Source organism: Pelophylax lessonae (genome assembly GCF_965119305.1).
Source record: "Pelophylax lessonae genome assembly, chromosome: 5".
In the NCBI taxonomy this organism is placed as follows: Eukaryota; Metazoa; Chordata; class Amphibia; order Anura; family Ranidae; genus Pelophylax; species Pelophylax lessonae.
The window spans coordinates 414,761,715-414,782,286 of record NC_138772.1 but is presented as its reverse complement, the minus strand read 5'-3'; the positions used below and the strand labels follow the sequence as shown (position 1 = coordinate 414,782,286).

Here is a 20,572-nt window from a genome sequence, read left to right as displayed (position 1 = left end):
AGTTAAGAAGTAGCAAGGGGCAGGTTTTATTCCATCACAGTTCTCTATTAAAACAGCAAGGGGGACATTTATGAATCAAGTTGTAACCTCACAGTGAATCTGTTGCACTACACCTGTTTAGCATTGCCTTGCTGCGTGCAACACAACTGATAAATGTCCCCCATTGAGGATAATGCATAGATCAGTACATAAGCTCCTAAATTCTTGCTTTGAAGTTTTCTATGCCCTTAAAAGTCGTTTTCGTATAGAAAGTGTGACGGTACTAACCGTCACTATGTGTGACGGATCACCCTGTCCCTGGATTGTAAACCCCTTCGTGTAATTTTCCTATGAGTTTGGGACATTGCCTTTTATTGCATTTTATGTTCCCTTTATGCATCTTCTGAACAGCTGAATATGGCATGACTTATGGCATTGAGTTAATGTAATGTAATGCTACAGCCCTTCTCCCCCCATCCCCCTCTCCCTCCTGTTTCTTTGTCTAATTGTGTGGATTCATGACACATAGACAACTGTCTGGACTGGAGACATCTCTCCGCAGGGGGGTGTGTATGGAGAGACTGCCTGTTTACCATAAGCTCATTAGGTTATCTGTAGCCTGTTTCAATGTACAAATGTTCAGTTTCCATTGGTTGTTCCTTGTCCCCTTTCCCCTCTGGCTAAGGGGAGTGTCCCATAACTGTGTGTAAAACTGTATGTCTTGGAATTTAATAAACAGTTCTTGCTTAGACTCACAACATAGAGTTTCATCTCATGTTGTGAGAGAAGGCTATACCAGCTCTATCTCCCTTCGGCTTGGATCGCTAAATCCCTAGCTCTGGTAAGAGCGGTTCCTGCTCTACTCTACAGCATCCCTCCCACTAGGGGGAAGAGAACATCTCTGGCGGCGAAACCCCTCTTTCAATGGGGGCGGCCGCTACAGAAAGGAAAAGTGATTTTTAATGGTACCAAATTCTAAGTTTTTAACCAGCAAAGCAGTGCTCAAAGCAATGATGATGTGGTATTTAAAGTAATTAAAACCACAGAAATTGATCACATTCCTGTTTACTGTAGTCTGACCAATCAAAAAATGAGCTTTGATTGGTTGCAATAGGTTTGTGCTTTGACAATCACATTTTTTTTTTTTGCACCACTTTACTGAACAATTTACTACATTTTTCAATGACAATATTTGCTATTGCGAGATAATAAAGAACATCTTTTTACAACAATTATTGTGCAAAATATGAAAAAAAATTAATAAGGATCAATGTAAGATGTAAAATAACCTGCATTGCTTAGCTGAGAGTGTGTGAGCTGTCCAGCACTCTATCTGCACAAATGTTAACGGAACTAGTGCAAAGAAATGTCAACTTAGTCTCCCCTGACTTGGTTAGTGGTTAACAATGAAAGTCATGGAAAATCACAAGGCAAAACAATGCAACCTGGGGATTACTTCCATAACCAGTTTCGCTGTCATGCTAAGCTTAGAAATCAAAACTTTAACTGGTGTCATAGAAAACAAAAACCATACATGGCATCTTTACCTTCATAAAACTATGCATGTACACACAGCTAACACAAACATGCAGTATCAGAAGCTTTTCTGGATTCTAAAATACTTGCTCATATGAGGTCTGACTGTTTTTGGAATGCAAGGTAGAATAATAAATAATAGCTTAATGAATACATAATAGGTTAGTGAATAAATAATAGTGTAAAGATGGCCAGTGGCATTGTAGGCAAGTTGAATGTGCAGGCACAATCTAACTGCCTCCTGGAATCTTAGTCTGCCCATGTGTTCCAAGCATGAATAGTGAGAAGAGCTGAATGTCTCTCTTTATGCAGAGCGAAGGAGTCACATGCACACCTCCCAATGTCCCCTTATCAGTGGCTTCACTACTTGTCCAATTACTATTTCCATCCAAGTGGCCAACGCCGGCGGTAGCTGTGAAACCCTTATTTAATGGACAAGTTCACCTTTACAAAAAAGATAATAAATGAACTTTTTTTTGCAGGTATAAAAAGTGGGATTTTTGACTTACCGTAAAATCCATTTCTCTGATGTTCATTGACGGACACAGCTCCTGATTCTTAACCATTGGGTTATACTGCCCCCTACAGGAGTTGGGACACTAGGCAGGAAAAAGCTTTACTATGCCTATGGGCAGTCCCAGGGGGTATACACCCACTCTCAGCTATAGGCACTCAGTTTTGTTACAAGCAGTGTCAGAAGAAAGCCAACTCCCCAGAGGGGTGGGTGCAGTATCCGTCAATGAACATCGGAGAAATGGATTTTACGGTAAGTCAAAAAACCCACTTTCTTTTTCGTTCATTGACGGACACAGCTCCTGATTCTTATTAACTATTGGGACGTCCCAAAGCAGTGTTAAACATGCGGGGTGGGAAAACATCAGTAAACAATTCCCACGGCTAACCATAGCCAACCAGCTAACATAGAGCTCAACCATAAACAACTGGAGCTCACCTGAAAAACAATACACCCTCAAAGAGGACCAGGTACTCTAAAAAGCAGCCAGCAAAACCTTGCGGCCAAAGAAGCATTCGCAGGTGTCAACACAACCACTTTACAAAAAACTTTGTAAAAGTGTGCACTAATGATCAGGGAAGCCCAGGAGACACTAAGCACCCTAGTAAAGTGCAACAAAACAGGGAAAGGATGAACCTGACCCCTGATGAAATAGGCCTGAAGGCCTGAACTACCGTCTGTCTGATCCATCTGGAAATTGTTGCAGAAGAAGCGGACAACCCTTTGTGAGGTCCGTCCATGAGCACAAATAGAGAGTCTGACTTCCTAACAGACTCTGTAGCTGCCAGGTACACCCTAATTGCACTGATCGCATCCAAGAAATGCAAGGCAATTTCCTTCAGATGTTTAGGCCTGGGACACAGGGAAGGCAACACAATGTCTTCATTCAAAAGACAGGGACCACCTTAGGAAGGAATGACGGACAGAGGCAAAGCACCACCTTATCCTTGTTAAGCACCATTAGGTGAACGACAGGATAACGCCGTCAGTGCCAACACCCTGCATGCAGAGATTATAGCCACCAAAGAAGGCCACCTTCTGGAGCAGCGTAAGCAGGGAAACTTCCCGAATACTTTCAAAGAGAAGCTTTAGTAGAGCTGAAAGCACCACATTAGGATTCCAGGGTGGCAACGGAGGCCGCACTGAAGGAACCAAATGTCGGACACCGTGAAGAAAAAGGTATGCACCAGGGAGTGTGTAGCCAAAGGTCGTTGGAAAAAAAATCTGCCAAAACCTGATACCTGGCCCTTAAATGGTACTCAAGGCCAATTTTTGTTTAACCCCCGTTGATGGAAGGTTAAGATCCGATCCACCGAGGAGGAGACCCACATCATGCAACGTACGTCTTCAATGTAAAATGGTAGATCTTCCTAGAGGCAGATTTCCAAGCTTTTACCAATGTAGGAATCACCGATTCAAACAAACCTCCACCCTTCAGCACCTGGCGTTCAACAGCCAAGCCGTTAAAGCCAGCGACTGTAAGGCAGGATGGAAGACTGGTCCTTGAAGCAGCAGATCCTCCCTGAGAGGAAGTCCCCAAGGAGCATCAGTGACCAGTCGTACCAGATTGGCATACCAAGACCGGCAAGACCAGTCTGGAGCCACTAGAATCACTGAAATTCCTTCTGCCTGAATCCTGCACAGGAATCGTGGCAGAAGTTTAAGAGGGCTGGAACGAATCAGTCAGCCCACCTTAGAATGATGGCTATTTAACGAGCCACCAGGACACTTCTTGTGCCCCCTCAGTAATTGACATAGACCACAGGCGTGGCATTGTCTGAATGAATTTATACCAGACCCCCCGAAGACGATTGTCCAATGAGCCAGACAAAGTCTGATCGCTCAGAGTTCCAGTACACTAAGCGGCAGTCTGGGCTCTGCCAGAATCCAAACCCCCTGAGCACGTCTGTGCTGAAGACGCCTTCCCACCCAGATAGGCTGGCATCTGTGGAGACAACCGTCCAGTACAGGAGGAGAAGAATTTTCCCTGTCGAAGTGCCAGAAAGCAAAGCAAACTCTCGAGATCGTGGATTCTTGACCGATTTCACCAGAATCTCTTTAGCAGAGATCTTGTGTGGAACTGTGCAAACAGACCGCCTCAAGGGTGGACACCATCAGGCCCAGCACATGCATGCAAGACCGGAGAGATGACTGTCTGCTGAACAACAGAAGCATAATTGCCTACTGCAATTTCTGGAGTTTTTCCAGAGGAAGAAACACTCTGGCTAAGGCCAAGTCCAGAGTCAGACCCAGATAGGCCATTTTTTTCTGTGGACAGAACCAAAGCAGACTCCTGAATGTTCAGGATCCAACCGAACTCCCTCAGAGTTCGCAGAGCAATCTCCAGTAGTCCATCAAAGCAGCCAGAGACTCCGCTCGCAGAAGAAGATCATCCAGCTACCCCAGTACCGTGATCACCCACTAACTCAAAAAAGATGCCAGCACCGGGCCAACACTCCTGTGAAGACCCAAGGTGCAGAGGTGAGACCAAATGTCAGTGGCACAAACGGATAATGCTCCTCGTCCACGGCAAAACGGAGGAAGCGCTGACGACCAGCAACTATTAGAGTGTGCAGGTAGGGATCCTTGATGTTGAAAGAAGCGAGAAGAAATCCCCCTGATGTAGGGATGCCAAAACCATCTGAATAGACTCCATGAGGAACTTCTGTACTCGCAAAAAGCAGCTTAGCACCTTGAGGTCCAGAATTGGACGTACCTTGCCTTCCTTCCTGGGGACTGTAAAGAGATTTAAATAAAAAAAACATGAAAATGTTCCAAAGTCAGAACTGGAGCAATCACCCCTTGGAATAACAAGTCTTGTACTGCCCCAAAGAGATCCTGTAAGTGATCTGGGGACAAGTGCAGGTTGGAAGGGAAAAAACCTTTCCGGGGGGACAAGACCAAACTCGATCTTGTAGCCTGACCAAATAACTTTGTGGACCCATTTGACCTGTACCAGGGGAGGTCCGTGGATCCGGAAACCAGCGAAGACATCCCCCCCACCCCAGATACGGGTGAGGGCGCCCCTTCATGCAGAGGCAGCCTTTTCCGCAGGTCTGGAAGAGCCCGTTTATGGCTTGCCAGACCAGGTCCTCTTGGAACCTCTGGTGGAGGCTCTGACTTTTGATCCCTAATTTTGAAATCCTGAGATACGAAGATGGCGCTTAAGAGCCGAGGAGAATGGCCCACATCTATGACGGGGGTCCTTGCCCTTGGTACCCTGCAGAAGAAGAATACTCTTCCCACTGTGAGACCCGTAGTAATGTCATCCAAGCAAGCTACAAACAGACGACCCCCTACAACAGGGAGATCAGGTGAGGCCTTCTTAGAAGTCTAGTCCGCAGACCAGCATTTCAGCCAGAAAATACGCTTAAGTACCGCTGCTGATACAGACAGCCTAGAATCAAAGGAACCGCATCCAAAGAGGCATCACAGACAAACTGTAGACCCTGGACCAACGGGTCTGCCACCTTCGCAAAGACAGGGAGAAACTATTCTCCCTCCAGGTCCAGGCGTAAAAGCTTAGCCCACACGGTCAGAGTTCGTGACACCAGGGCAATAGTAACTACCGGCCTAATTGCCGAACCAGCCAAAGTGCACATATGGCGGGCAAGAGCCTTCGCCCTCTTATTAGCTGGACCTGTAAAGGCGAGGGACTCCTCAACAAGGATGAAGGTAACTCAATTTGACCTGGAAACCGGCGAGTCCACTACAGGTGGGACCGTCCACCTTTTTACGCAGTACATCCTCATAAGAATACTGCAAGCAAAAAATGCCTAGCAACCACTGTGTTGTGGACAACCCCACTGTTTGTGACAATGTTGTTAAGGTAAGTGGAAAGAGGAACACCCTTGCAGCTTTGGAGGGCCTGTGAGTGCCAAAAGGAACCGGTGCCTCCGACGTGGCTTTAGCCGCAACCTCCATTTTTAAAGTTTAACGAGCTTACACAAACATTGCATCCACCAGCGCCTATTTAAGCTCAGCTATCTGAGTGCTCAGGGTGCATGGACACAAACCTAGTAGTGTCGCTATATACTGAGCTCACCCCACAAACAATCAGGGTAGGCTGCCGACTGTGATCCCGCAAAGGGGACGCCAGCCAAGGGTCCACAAATTGACCACCTATTGGGCGGTGTAAAAAACAGGGGGGGGGGGGGGTCGCCCTCTGAGCCCTCCATAAAGGACATAATTGGACATAGCCCCCTTAAAGGGGGGGGGGGCACCCGCCGTGACGTGGAAGCGCAGGCAGGGTACCCTCACTAAAACAAGCCAGGTGCCCCACACAATAATGGTGGAAAGACTATCAGTAAAAATGAAGCACCCCCACAGTGCCAACCAGTCCAAGGGAGGTGCTAAGCTGACCATATGGTTCAGCAGGCCGCAAGTCGCGACCTAAATTTTTGTGGGGGTCCAGATGCAATTGCACTAATCCTCAGCCCGGGAGATGCCCAAAGGAAGAGTGGGGGCTTCAGTTACACCCACTGGGGCCGCCCCCCAACTACGGCGCCCCCGACTCGGCCGCATGGCCTAGTAGGCTACAGCCAAAATTTTGAGGGCGCCCGGCTGCCAGGACGTGAGCCCCAGTGGAGCCGACCACCCAGGGGAAGTGGAGGGTAAGGCGGATGCCCTAACGGGAGGCAGTGGCTTCAGTCATCCTCACAGGGGCCACCTCGTTCCGACGAGTAGGATGCAAAGCCGCGGCCTCAATTTTTGTCCGTCTTCGGCCGCATGAGGCGAGTATCTGCAGATAGTTAAAACATTCGCTCCCCCAGCCCAACAACCGATGCAGGGAGCCCAGAGGACATCCCTACCCTAGTCACTGACCCCGAGGATGCCCTAACCCCCTGTTGCAAAACAGGAAAACCTGGCCAACAGCCAGGTCAGCAGCAACTCCAGCCAGCCCCCTTAAAAGCATGTGGCAAAGCCAGCCCATCACCTCACCCGGGGGGGGGGGGGGGGGGGTTGGGGGGCTGAAAGACCCACAGTGACCGAAATTTTAGAGGGGCTAGGGGGAAGGGAGGGGAACCTGGGGGTCCAACCATCCCAGGGAGGGGGCCACGTCCAATCCAAAACCCTCCAGGGGTAGTGGGGGGACAGCTACTTACCACACCAGGAACAGGGTGGGCACCGCTCCAGACATAACACCGCTCCATCGTAATGTGGGTGATGTCGGCCAGAAGGAAACGCTTCAACTCAGGCCGAAGTCAGTTCATATGTGTCCTCACAAGATCTTTAACTCGCAGACCAGCCCTTGTCCAGTGGGGCTATGTCATGGCCAACCTAGTGCAGAGCCGAGGTCTGCACGCACTCACTGGCCAGACTGGGATAACCCTGAGGATCTACATTATCCAGTTCACTGCCCAGTCCAGCACTTGATTGTAGTTCTCACAGGAACAAAATAGGAAAAAAAAAATTTTTAAATAAAAATGGTCCCAGCAAGGAACTAGGTCCTTACTCCTGACTAGGCAGAAAAAAACTATGCCTATAGCTGAGTGGGTTTATACCCCCTGGGACTCCCCATAGGCATAGTCAAGCTTTTTCCTGCCTAATGTACTACTCCTGTAGGGGGCAGTATAACCTAATGGTTGAGAAGGATCAGGAGCTGTGTCCGTCAATGAACGAAAGAGAAATATGCATTTATTACAGTCAGGTCCATAAATATTGGGACATCGACACAATTCTAATATTTTTGGCTTTATACACCACCACAATGGATTTGAAATGAAACAAACAAGATGTGCTTTAACTGCAGACTTTCAGCTTTAATTTGAGGGTATTTACATCCAAATCAGGTGAACGGTGTAGGAATTACAACAGTTTGTATATGTGCCTCCCACTTTTTAAGGGACCAAAAGCAATGGGACAATTGGCTGCTCAGCTGTTCCATGGCCAGGTGTGTGTTGTTCCCTCATTATCCCATTTACAAGGAGCAGATAAAAGGTCCAGAGATCATTCAAGTGTGCTATTTGCATTTGGAATCTGTTGCTGTCAACTCTCTATATAAAATCCAAAGAGCTGTCACTTTAAAGCTGGAAGTCTGCAGTTAACCACTTAAGCCCCGGAAGATTTTACCCCCTTCCTGACCAGGGGGTATTTTGCGATTCGGCACTGCGTGACTTTAACGGACAATTGCGCGGTCGTGCGACGCTGTACCTAAACGAATTTGACGTCCTTCTTTTCCCACAAACAGAGCTTTCTTTTGGTGGTATTTGATCACCTGTGCGATTTTTTTGATCATGCGCTATAAACAAAAAAAGAGCGTCAATTTTGCAAAAATAACAATATTTTTCACATTTTTTTATATGAAATTCCCCAATAAAAATGTAAAAATCAAAATTTAACATTTTCGGCCAATTTGTTTTATGCTACCTATGTTTGGTAAAAATCGCAAAAAGAGTATTTTGATTGGTTTGCGCAAAAGTTATCACGTTTACTAACAAAAGGGAAAGATTTTTGTCATTTTTGTTGTTTTTTTTTTAACGCGTAATGGCGGCGATCTGCGATTTTTTTGCGGTACTGCGACATTGCGGTGGACAGATCGGACCCTTGACTCACATTTTTGACACTTTTGGGGTTACCAGTGACATTACTGCAGTAATCAGTGCTATACATATGCACTGTTACTGCAAAATTACACTGGTAGTGAAGGGGTTAACTTTATTTGAGAGGGAGGGGCTGTGTGTGTCCCTAGGGGCGTGATTCTAACTGTGATTGGCTGTCTGTTGAGCTGTAGAAACAGTGATCAACGGTTCTACATAGTAGAACCGTGTGATCACAGTTTCTACACAGGGGAGAATGACAGGCGGCTTGTTTACACTAGCCGCCTGACTTTCTCCCTCTGCAGCGGCGATCGCAGAGTGACCGGTCACAGGCGCAGGGGGGGGGGGGGTCCGTGACCACGTGGGAGCGCGCCTCCGGCGGCGCGCGCTCGCTCCCTAGACCCTCACAGGCTAGCGACGTAGATTAATAAGACAATACTGTTATATCCTTAATTCATGCTTGGCTAAAGTGTATACAATTTTGCATCTGTGCAGTTAAGCAAACTCATAACAGCACACAAAGAAACAAGTACTATTAAGACCAAAACAGATTATCTAAGAATTTTTTTTCTTTTTTTTATGCCAATTTACATTTTATAAAAAGGTCAGTATGGTTGTCTGTTAGGTTATCTCATGCCCACACTCCAATGCGTGCACTCACTGACAATGATGAACAAAAGACTTACAGCCTGTCCCATTTCTTGTTCCTGTAAAATTTTCATGCAACAGAACATACATTTACAAAGGAAAGGCACACTAGAACAGCTGACAGCTTTGAGAAACAGCAACATTCTTTATTTTGAACAGCATATGTGCAAACACTGAAATCATTTAGAGTTGCATTCTGCATGGTTTTTCCACAAATAAAGTCTTCTTTGGTAGTCTGATGGTCTCTCCTTCCTAAAATACCACTGCCCTATTATAGTGCAATACCAAGATACAGAGTTGATGCAGTTTTCCTTTTTCTGAATTAACACATCTCTGGAATTGGTGTCTCGGGCTGGAACTGTATTACTCTGGAAATAACCAAGACAATGACTTTAATGTTGCTGTCAAGGGGCCCAATATTAGCACCGATTGCCACCCAAAGGGTTATGAAAATTATTCAAAACCTCTTACAAAACCAAACAAATGTACACAATAGCATTCTGCATACACAGAGGCTACCATGAGTTGTATATACACTGTATGCATTTTGCTCAGTGGGTGGTCCTGTCGGTTGCCTCCTGCCCAAATACTCTTGAGTGGTAAATCAAAAGGAGTTGGGAGGAAAATTATCGGCTGAAAAGCAGCTGCATCAATTCATATGTAGCTGCTGTTTGGGTATTTTCACAGCTATTGAGAAGAAAATATCTTGGGCTGTGAACCGGTACTGGTCCGTGGCCTGTTGATGACAGGGTGGCACAGCGTGAGGTAAGCGGCGACTGCAGTCCAGAAAGGCCTCACACAGACTGCGGTCACTGCTCACCTCCTGCTATGTGGCCATGCTTGCATCTCCTCTCCTGGCTCACCCGTCACTGATATCATTCTATCAGCAGAGCAGGGGCCGGGAGGAGTTGGAGATCTGAACAGAAAGCGGGAGTCTTTTCATATTAACAAGCGATTACCCGCTTGTTAATGTGATCCAGATGTGCAGCTTCTCCTGCCCTGCTGATAGGATGACATCATTGGTGGGGTGGGAGACCCTGCAGAGGAAACATTTGATGAATCCTGCCTCTGCCTCGCCAAAGGTAGAACTGTGCAAGGGAGGCAGAGAGTAAAAGGGGGCACTGTGATTAGAGAAAAAAAAAGTATGAGGGTGGGGGGCATGACTGCAAGGAGCACAGTGATTGGGGGCTGTGATATAAAGGGGACTGCATTGTAAAGGGACAATGTCATTTTTAGTGCCCCTTTACAATGCAGTCCCCTTTATATCACAATGTCTCTTTACAGTGTGAGGATGGACTCTGTGAATATCCCTATAAATTTTAGTACCCATTTATATTATGTTCACCTAGGAAAGAATCCAGGCCTTTTTTAAAGCAATCTACTGAGCTAGCCAGAACCCCTTCTGGAAGGAGTCTATTCCACATTTTCACAGCTCTTACTGTGAAGAAACCTTTCTGTATTTGGAGACGAAAACTGGATTTTTGTAAGAACTTACCGTAAAATCCTTTTCTCTTAAGCTCATTGACAGACGCAGTCCTCTTGATTAATATCAATTGGGTTATACTGCCCTCTACAGGAGTAGGACACTAGGCAGAAGAAAAACGTTCTGGCCCCACCTTAGGGGCAGTCCCAGAGGGTATATCCTCTCTCTCTCTGCTACAGGATGTTAGTTATGTCACAAAGCAGTGTCAGAGAATTTAACCCAACCCAACTCAAAATAGAGGGGCGGGTACTGCGTCTGTCAATGAGCTTAAGAGAAAAGAAAAGGATTTTACGGTAAGTTCTTACAAAAATCCAATTTTCTCTGTCGCTCATTGACAGACGCAGTCCTCTTGATTAATATCAATTGGGACGTCCCAAAGCAGTGCCACAAATGAGGGGTGGGATAACGGAAATCAAAATCCAATCCAGAAGGCCCAACCAGTGCCAACTAGAAGTCTTAAAGGCTCATCGGACAAAAGGATGAGACTCAACTGAAAACCCAACAGAAAAAAAAAACCCTCGAGGTAGACCAACGGTCTCCTCAAACAGCGGCCTGCAGAACCTTGCGGCCAAAAGAGGCATCCGCCGATGCCATCACATCAACTTTATAAAATTTTGCAAAGGTATGCACCGACGACCATGTAGCCGCCTTGCAAACCTGAAGCACTGACGCCTCATGGCGAAAGGCCCAGGAAGCACCAAGCGCCCGAGTGGAGTGCGCCTTAACAGGGAACAGAGGCTCCCGACCCTTAATAGAATAAGCCTGTACCACCGTCTGTCTGATCCATTTGGAGATAGTCGCGGCAGATGCAGGCAACCCCTTCTTAGGGCCATCCGTGATCACAAAAAGTGAATCCGTCTTACGAAACGAGTCCGTAGTATTCAAGTATACCCTGATCGCCCGAACTACATCCAAGGAGTGTAACGCAAACTCCAGAGGATGACTGGGCTTAGGACACAGGGAAGCTAACACAATATCTTCATTTAGATGGAAATCTGAAACCACCTTAGGAAGGAAGGATGGATTCGGACGAAGAACCACCTTATCGCTATGAACCACCAGATATGGGGAACGACAGGATAATGCAGCCAGTTCTGACACCCTGCGTGCAGAAGTGATAGCCACCAAGAAGGCCACCTTCTGGGATAAAGTAAGCAAGGGAATCTCCCTGATATTTTCAAAGGGAGGTTTCTGAAGAACCGACAGCACCAAATTAAGATCCCAGGGCGGCAAGGGTGCGCGCAACGGCGGAGCCAGGTGCCGCACCCCCTGGATGAAACTCCGCATCAAGGAATGAGTAGCCAGAGGCCTCTGAAAGAAGATTGCTAACGCTGAAACCTGACCCTTGATGGTGCTCAAGGACAGTTTCTGCTCAACCCCCTTTTGCAGAAAAGCCAATATTCGGGCCACCGAGTAAGAATGTGGAGGGAACCCAAGGGATTCACACCACGCGATGTAAGACTTCCATGTGCGATGATAGACTTTTCTGGAAGTCGCTTTCCTTGCTTTAATTAGAGTAGGAATAACTGAAGCTGACAACCCTTTGTCCTTCAGCACCTGGGTCTCAATAGCCAGGCCGTTAAAGCCAGCGATCGTAAAGCAGGATGGAAGATCGTTCCCTGCGACAGCAGATCCTCCCTGAGAGGAAGTCGCCAAGGAACGTCTGCGACCAGCCTGACCAGGTCGGCGTACCAAGCCCGACGAGGCCAGTCCGGAGCTACCAGGATAACTGGAACTCCCTCCACCTCTATCCTGCGAAGAAGTTTCGGCAGCAACTTGAGAGGAGGGAAGGCATACAGTAGCTGATACTGCCCCCACGGGGCGACCAGTGCGTCTGCGGCGTCTGCTAGAGGATCGCGGGAGCGAGCTACAAACCTCCGCACCTTCCTGTTGAGCCGAGATGCCAACAGATCCACATCCGGGGTGCCCCAACGAAGGCACAGTTGGTGGAATACCTCTGGATGAAGAGACCATTCCCCTTGATCCAGAATCTGACGGCTGAGATAATCTGCCTGCCAATTCTCCACCCCCGGAATGAATACCGCGGAGAGAGCTGGAACAAATCGTTCCGCCCAACGAAGAATGCTGCCCACTTCTATGGCCGCCAGGACACTCTTGGTGCCCCCCTGGTGATTGACGTAAGCCACTGCTGTGGCATTGTCCGACTGGATCCGCACCGGGCTGCCCCGGAGCTGCTCGGTCCAGGGAATCAGACAAAGTCTGATCGCTCTCAGTTCCAATACATTTATCGGTAACCTGGACTCTTCCAGGGACCAAAGCCGCTGAGCAGATAATTTGCCGAGAATTCCTCCCCACCCGGATAGACTAGCATCCGTGGTGACAATCGTCCAGTATATCGGAAGGAATGACTTCCCCTGGCTGAGCATCGGAGACCAAAGCCACCAGACCAGAGACTCCCTGGTCCGCTCACTCAGTCGGATCCGATTGTCCAGGGAATCGGGATTCCGGTTCCATTTGAGAAGAATCTCCTTTTGAAGGATTCGGGTATGGGACTGGGCAAATGGTACTGCCTCGAAAGAAGCCACCATCAGACCCAGGACCCTCATGCAAGTCCGAAGGGAAGGCCAGTTGACGGACAGTAACAACTGAATCGTTGACTGAATCTTCTGGAGTTTCTCCGCAGGGAGAAACACTTTTGCCAGGGATGTGTCTAAAATTAGACCCAGATATTCCAGCCTCCTGGTGGGAACCAGAGATGACTTCTGCAGGTTCACCAGCCACCCGAACTCTTGCAAAGAGATCATGGTGATCTCCAAGTTTAGCAACAGACCCTGCGGAGACTCCGCACGGAGAAGAAGATCGTCTAGGTACCCTAGAATCGATATGCCCCGCTGTCGCAACAGCGCCAAAAGTGGGGCCAACACTTTTGTGAAGACTCGGGGAGCCGAGGCAAGACCAAAGGGTAACGCCGCAAACTGATAATGGTTCTCGCCTACGGAAAAACGCAGGAAATGCTGAGGTCCTGCGTAAATGGGAATGTGAAGATAGGCATCCTTGATGTCTATGGACGCCAGAAAATCACCCTGATGCAGGGAGGCCGCTACTGTGCGAATAGACTCCATCTTGAATTTTTGTACCCTGACAAAATGATTAAGTGCTCTTAAGTCCAGAATTGGACGCACCTTGCCCTCTTTTCTGGGTATTGTGAATAGGTTAGAATAGAACCCCTGAAAACGTTCTGTCCAAGGAACGTGGACCACCACTCCTTGTTGCATCAAATCCATTACTGCCCCCCGCAAAGCTTTTAAGCGACCCGGGGATAGTCGAATATTGGAAGGGAAGAATTGCACCGGTGGAAGTGATCGAAACTCGATCTTGTATCCCGACCGTATGACTTCGCGAACCCATTTGTCCGGGATTCTGGAAAGCCATGGATCCAGAAACCGGTGAAGACGTCCCCCCACCCCAGATATGGGTGGGGGCGCACCTTCAGGCTTTAGTGGTCTTATCTTCAGTTCTGGAAGGGTTTGTTTACCCGACCAGCGCCCCTTGAAACCCCCTGGAGGGGCTTTGGAGGGCTTTGACTTATCCCTTAGTATTCTGTGGCAAAAAAGTGCTCTTGCCCCCAGTGAGATCCTTGATAATCTAATCCAAGGTGGCCCCAAACAGGCGATTCCCTTGAAAGGGGAGATTGGTCAAAGCTTTTTTGGAACCTTGATCCGCCGACCAGCACTTTAACCACAACACACACCTGAGGACCACTGCTGAAATTGATACACGCCCCAACAATGGAGTGGCGTCCAGAGCGGCGTCAGACAAACTGTAGCCCTTGTATCATCTGTTCCAGAAAGTCTGATACTGCCGGGGGGATACTTCTCCCCTCTAGGTCACGGCGTAACAACTTGGTCCATTCTGTCAATGTTTGTGAAACCAGACCAATGGCAATCACTGGCCTAAAGGCTGACCCTATCAGGGAAAAAAATGGAGCGGGATAGCGCTTCCACCTTACGATCCACCGGATCCCTAAAGGACAGAGCGTCCTCCAACGGGATAACAGTAGCTTTATTTAGTCTGGAAATCGGTGAATCCACCAATGGTGGTACCGTCCATTTTTTAAGGAGGGATTCCTCAAACGGATAGCGCCTAGTAATCCGTTTGGAAATACCAGGGGTTCGTTTCGGACGACCCCATTCCTCTTTAATTATATTACCAAAACATTTGGGCAAGGGGAACACCTTCGCCATCTTGGTAGGTTTGAGAGTACCAAAAGGAATTTCAGCATCAGCTACCTCTGCCGGTGTAACCTCAAGTCTTAAGGTTTCTCGGACAGACACGATTAGTGCATCCACCAACGCCTCGTCTTGTGCTATGGCGGAAGCAGAAACGTCCTCCTCACTATCTGAGGAGACGGTACCCGAAACACAAGCCCCCGAAGAGGGACCTGCAGCCGCAGCGACAGGCTCAGAATCTGTATCTGATATGTCAGATGAAATAGGGGTAGGCGGGGGTCGTTTCTTCGCCCCCCGTCCCTGACAGGCCACCTCCACCCGGGATACAAAAGACTCCAGGACCGCTGATAATGCATCTATAGTGAGTGGAGAGTTGGAGGGTCCCGTGGTCACCTCGAGGGGATCAGGTGGGGATACATGTGTTGCAGGGTCCATGGCAAAGCCAGGCACCTGTCAGCAAACAAATGCAAAAATTTGCAATTAAAGAAAAAACTTTTTCTCTTTAAGGTAATCCCTCAGCGCAATAGCGCCCCTCAGTGACCACTTGCTTTGGAGCCCCCTCAGCGAGAGAAGAGATACCCCCAAGGCTTACCACCTGATGCACAGAAGTTCCTACCGGACTGCTCTCAGCGCTGTCTTTCCAGGACTGGAAGTCTTTTGGATTGATTTACCCCGGGTAAAGAAAGCGGCCCCGCCCCTTCCGGCACTCCCACCGCTGCTCCACGTGACTGGGTGGATCCATGATGGCCGCCGCCATAGCGGGGACATCTGGGCTACGCCAAAATGGCGGCACCGCGTGGCCCACGATCGAATGGCGCTCCGCATGTCTGCAGCCGACCGAGCTACACTGGTAACGCTCGCGGCCCCATGCCTGACCATTTTAGTCCTGGGTTCCATGCTGCAGCCGACCGATCACTCCAACCGACTGAACCACCGGTAGGTATCTGACAATCTGCATACTCTCTTAGTGAGAAGGCCTGCGGCGCCATCCCTAACAAACCTCCACAGGATGTTGTTCCGTGCGCCCTGACACCCTTAGCGATTGAACGGTAAGTGTCTGACAACTGTATGACCGCTAGTAATGCGACCCCATACTCCATCCTTTACACCTTTGTCGTGACTTTACAGGATAGTAAGCTCTTCAACCAAGCCTCCTGAAATCTTTACAGGACAGGTCTTACTTACCAACCCTTAATCAGTGGGGAAGATAGGAGTCTGTTTACCGGATAGAGGGGAACCTGGGACCCCTGGCTGAGCATTATGAGGGTCCGATCATCCCACGGAGAGGCCCGCGTCCACCCGACAGAGGGAGAGGGGGAACCAGCGGGCACAAACTCCTGACAGAACCCCTCTCCACCGTGGTGGGGGGCTGTCGGCCAACACAGACGCCGCGACTTCCGATTCAGATTGGTCGTAGGCGTCCTGGCGAGACGTTTAACTCGCAGGGCCAGTCCCCGACCAGTGGGACTATGTCGCGGCTGACCCAGCGCGGAGCTAGGGCCTGCACGCGTTCGCAAGCCAGCTGGGGTGACCACTGGATCTCAACATCCAGTCGCCCAGCTCCAGCATAATTGCTTGAATGTGTCGCGGCCGACCCAGCGCGGAGCTGGAATCTGCATGCGTTTGTAGGCCGGCTGGGGTGACCACTGGATCTCAACATCCAGCCCGTCGCCCAGCTCCAGCATAATTGCTTGAATGTGTCGTGGCCGACCCAGCACGGAGCTGGAGCCTGCACGCGTTTGTAGGCCGGCTGGGGTGACCACTGGACCTAAACATCCAGCCCGTCGCCCAGATCCGGCATAATTACTAGAAGATCTCACAGGAACAACTGGAGAAAAAAAGATAACTAAAAAAGGATTTATCTAAAAAAATCTTGCCAGGACCGAAGATCCCAGCAAGGAACTTAGGTCCTTACTCCTGACTAGACAGAAAAAAACTAACATCCTGTAGCAGAGAAAAAGGATATACCCTCTGGGACTGCCCCTAAGGTGGGGCAACAACGTTTTTCTTCTGCCTAGTGTCCTACTCCTGTAGAGGGCAGTATAACCCAATTGATATTAATCAAGAGGACTGCGTCTGTCAATGAGCGACAGAGAAATCTCTTTTCCTCTATACATAAAGAGTGCCCCCTTGTCCTCTATGATGACCTTAAAGTCAATAACTCAACACCAAGTTCACCATATGGACCCCTTATGTATTTATACATGTTGATCATATCCCCCCCCCCCCACTAATCTCCTCTTCTCAATAGAGAATCAATTCAGTTCCTCTAATATTTCCTCATAGCTGAGCCTCTCCATGCCTCTTATCAGTTTGTTTGCCCTTCTCTGCACTCTCTTGAGTTCCCTGATATCCCTTTTAAGAACTGGTGCCCAAAATTGAACTGCATATTCCAGATGAGGTCTTACTAATGATTTATACATGGGCAAAATGTAGATTTCCCCCAGTTATATTCCCCCTAGTATGTATGATGCATGCATATTCTTAGCCGCCAAGTGCATAATTTTACATTTATCAACATTAAACCTCATTTGCTACATAGCTGCCCTAATGAAACAGTGCACCGAGGTCGGTTTACAAGTTTGCATGCAAGACAAAACTCCTCACCACCGAAGTAAGCTGTCGGCCAAAGGACCGCTGTGAATCAGTGCCTAGTTGTATGCCACCCTGCTAGACTTAACTTGCGGGCCAGCCTCTGTCCGTGAGGCTATGTCATTGCCGACCTAGCGTGTAGCTGCGGTCTGTACGTGCTTACTGGCCGGACTGGGGGACCACTGGATCTACATTATCCAGCCCATTGCCCAGCCTGGCAATTGATTGTAGATCTTTCAAGAGAAAAAGCAAAAAAGATGCAAGGAAGGAGAAAAAAAAATTGCTAGGACCAAGAGATCCCAGCAGTGAGCCTAGGTCTTTACTCCTAACTAGACAAATTAAAACTGAATACCTAGAGCAGAGAGGGGGGTTATATACCAGCTAAGGATGGCCCATGGGCGTAGCCAAGTATTCTTTGTTCTGCTTAGTTCTACTCCTAGAGGAGGCAATATAACTCAGTAGTTATGATTTATGGAGCGCTGTGTCAGTTGATGAACGAAAGAGAAAAATATTGGCCACACTGTACTAGAATATTCTTGCAAGAAACTTTTTTAAAAAATTTTCATAGCTATGATACCTACCCGTAGCCCAATAGAAATCATTTGTTAAAACTTATCCCATAATGGAAAACTTTATATATGGTTATTTATGGGAACAGAAACTGTCCCCTAGAATTCCATCCAATCTATGGAGTATATATTCCCCCAGCCTTAAATTGGTTGTAAAGTCAGAAGGTTTTTTATCTTAATAAATTCTATGCATTAAGATAAAAAAAAAATCTTCTGTGTGCAGCAGCCCACCTCAGCCCCCCTAATTCTTATCTGAGACCATCTCGATCCAGCAATGTTGTAGGAGTATCTTGGCTGCTCGTTTGGATGAGACGGCAGACCGGCACCAAATTCAGTGAGCTGGGCTGCGGCTCAGTGTCTGAATGGTCACACACAGAGCTTTGGCTCGGGTGCCTCCAGAGCATGCTGCTTGCTGTGGGGGCACTCAACAGGCGGGAGGGGCCAGGATAGCCGAAGAGGGACCTGAGAACTTCAAATAGCTGGTTTGAACCAAGCTAGTCCAAACAAAACTATTTCCTTCACTAATAGATACACCTGGGAGTGATGTATATTGTAAACTCTATGGAATATAAATACATACATAATATTGATACAAGGCTTCTTATGAATGGCTGAGGTGGAGTGGCAGGGGATTGAAAAACTTCACTTCAGCCAATCAGAGGAAGCCTTGCAACAAAAATACAAATCTTCCTGTGAATGGCTGAGCAGAATTCAGCCAGACCCCTCTTTGTACCAGGACTGGGATGGGAATCACTGTACCACTGGCGGGAACACAGCTGTATACACTGTATGTAGCAGAAGCTACAAACCGTTTTTTTCAGCACTCCCAGTGGGCACATGTATTAGTGAAGTTAATAGTTAGTTTGGACCGCCATGGTCCAAGTAAACTATCTAAAATTAAATCAAACCTGGAGTTCGGCTCTAAATAATCAAATAGTCATTGCCTCCTTACCAATTAGTACGTTTACTAGTAAAACATAATAAAAATACTATCCTGATGCAGGTGACAGATGAAGTGGTCACAATCAAGTTCTCAGTTTCAGGAATTGTATATATAACCTCTGACAAAGTTCCGATGCTGCTAACAAACACTGTCACACATCTCACCTTCAGAAGTTTCATCAGGCTTTCAAGCTGTACCATCAGCTCCCTTCTGCTCTCCTGCAAGGCAGACATCCTCTGCTCGAGTTCATCTTTGCGCTGTCTAAAGGACAAAAATAAGATAAAAATGTGTTTCCCTATGTCACAATATTCTAACAGACATGTGCAAAATAGAAAAATGTGTTTAGTTTTGGATGGATTTATTCGGTTACTAATTTCGTTGATTCGTTTCAGAATTAGTTTAGTCAAATTTAGTTTTGTTTATTAAATTTTCTAACAAATTCCATATTTTCAGTACGATTCGAATTCACAGCGGTCTAAAAATTATCGACCGAATCGAATTCTGTGTGAAAATTAGCTGGTTGTTAAACAGTGGGCCAGAGCCTTAACCTATGAATCATCAGCTGTCAGCAGACTTCCACACTGACACATGAAATGTAAGCAAAACCATTCCGGCAATAGAAAATAACAGCGTGCCCCCCCCCCCCATCCATACCAGGCCCCTCAGGTCTAGTAGGGATCTAAAGGGGAGACTCAAAATTAAAAAACAAAAAAAACGTGTGGGCCCCACCCCCAAAATTCATACCAGACACTTATCAGATCAAGCAGCCCGGCAGGTCAGACTCAGACTCATTCACCAAAAAGTGTAAAAAGTTAATAAGACAGTACATGAGCATTTTGCAATTCCTTTATTTTCTTTTCGGGTCCGGTGGTGGTGGCGGGCAGGAAGATTGAGGATGTGTACTGTCTTAATTCTCTTTTTACACTTTTTTTTTACCCCATACTCATTATCATGGGGGGGGGGGTGGAGCTCTCTGGATTCCCTTGTTAAAGGAGGCTTCCAGTTTCTGATAAGCCCCCCCCACCTGAAGACCCCCACAACCACAGCCCAGGGTTGTGGGGAAGAGGACCTTGTCCCCATCAACAATGGGACAAGATGCTTTGGAGTGGGGGGGGGGGGGGGGCAAGCCCCAAAGCAACCTGCAAAGCAGGGTTGAGCTGAGAGCGGAGAGCTGAAATGTAAACAAAACAATGCCAGCAATAGAAAAAAAAAAGGAAAAAAAAAAGCCAAAATGATATAAAAGTAATAAAAAAATGGTGTTGGCCCCAACTCCAAAATCCATACCAGACCCTTATCTGAGCACACAGCCCAGCAGGCCAGGGAGAGAGCAGGGGGGGGGGGGGTGGAGTGAGCACCCTCCCCCCTCCTGAACCATACTAGGCCACATGCCCTCAACAGGGGGGATGTTTTGGGACAGGGGGAGCTCTGCCCCCCCACCCCAAAGCACCCTGGAACCCATGATGGGGACAAGGGCCTCTTCCCCACAACCATGGGCTGTTGTTTTGGGGGTCTGCCAGACAGAGGAGCAGGCAGGTGGTGGGGAGCGATCAACGAGGCCAGAGGTTTTTTTTTCTCTTTT

At 47.9% G+C, this 20,572-nt stretch overlaps 1 protein-coding gene across 13 annotated transcripts in view; it reads right to left on the bottom strand.

Moving 5' to 3' along the window:
* The window catches only part of DTNA (dystrobrevin alpha), a 366,042-nt gene that overhangs the window by 17,308 nt on the left and 328,162 nt on the right, over positions 1-20,572 (bottom strand). For 10 of the 13 annotated variants that reach the window (XM_082258701.1, XM_082258699.1, XM_082258694.1 and 7 more), the window contains 2 exons: positions 19,158-19,254; positions 9,255-9,275 (listed from right to left, as the gene is read on the bottom strand). In XM_082258701.1, coding sequence (XP_082114827.1) covers positions 9,255-9,275; positions 19,158-19,254 — 118 coding nt within the window. The remainder of the gene's footprint in view (positions 1-9,254; positions 9,276-19,157; positions 19,255-20,572) is intronic. The other 3 variants (XM_082258702.1, XM_082258703.1, XM_082258696.1) reach the window with 1 other exon arrangement.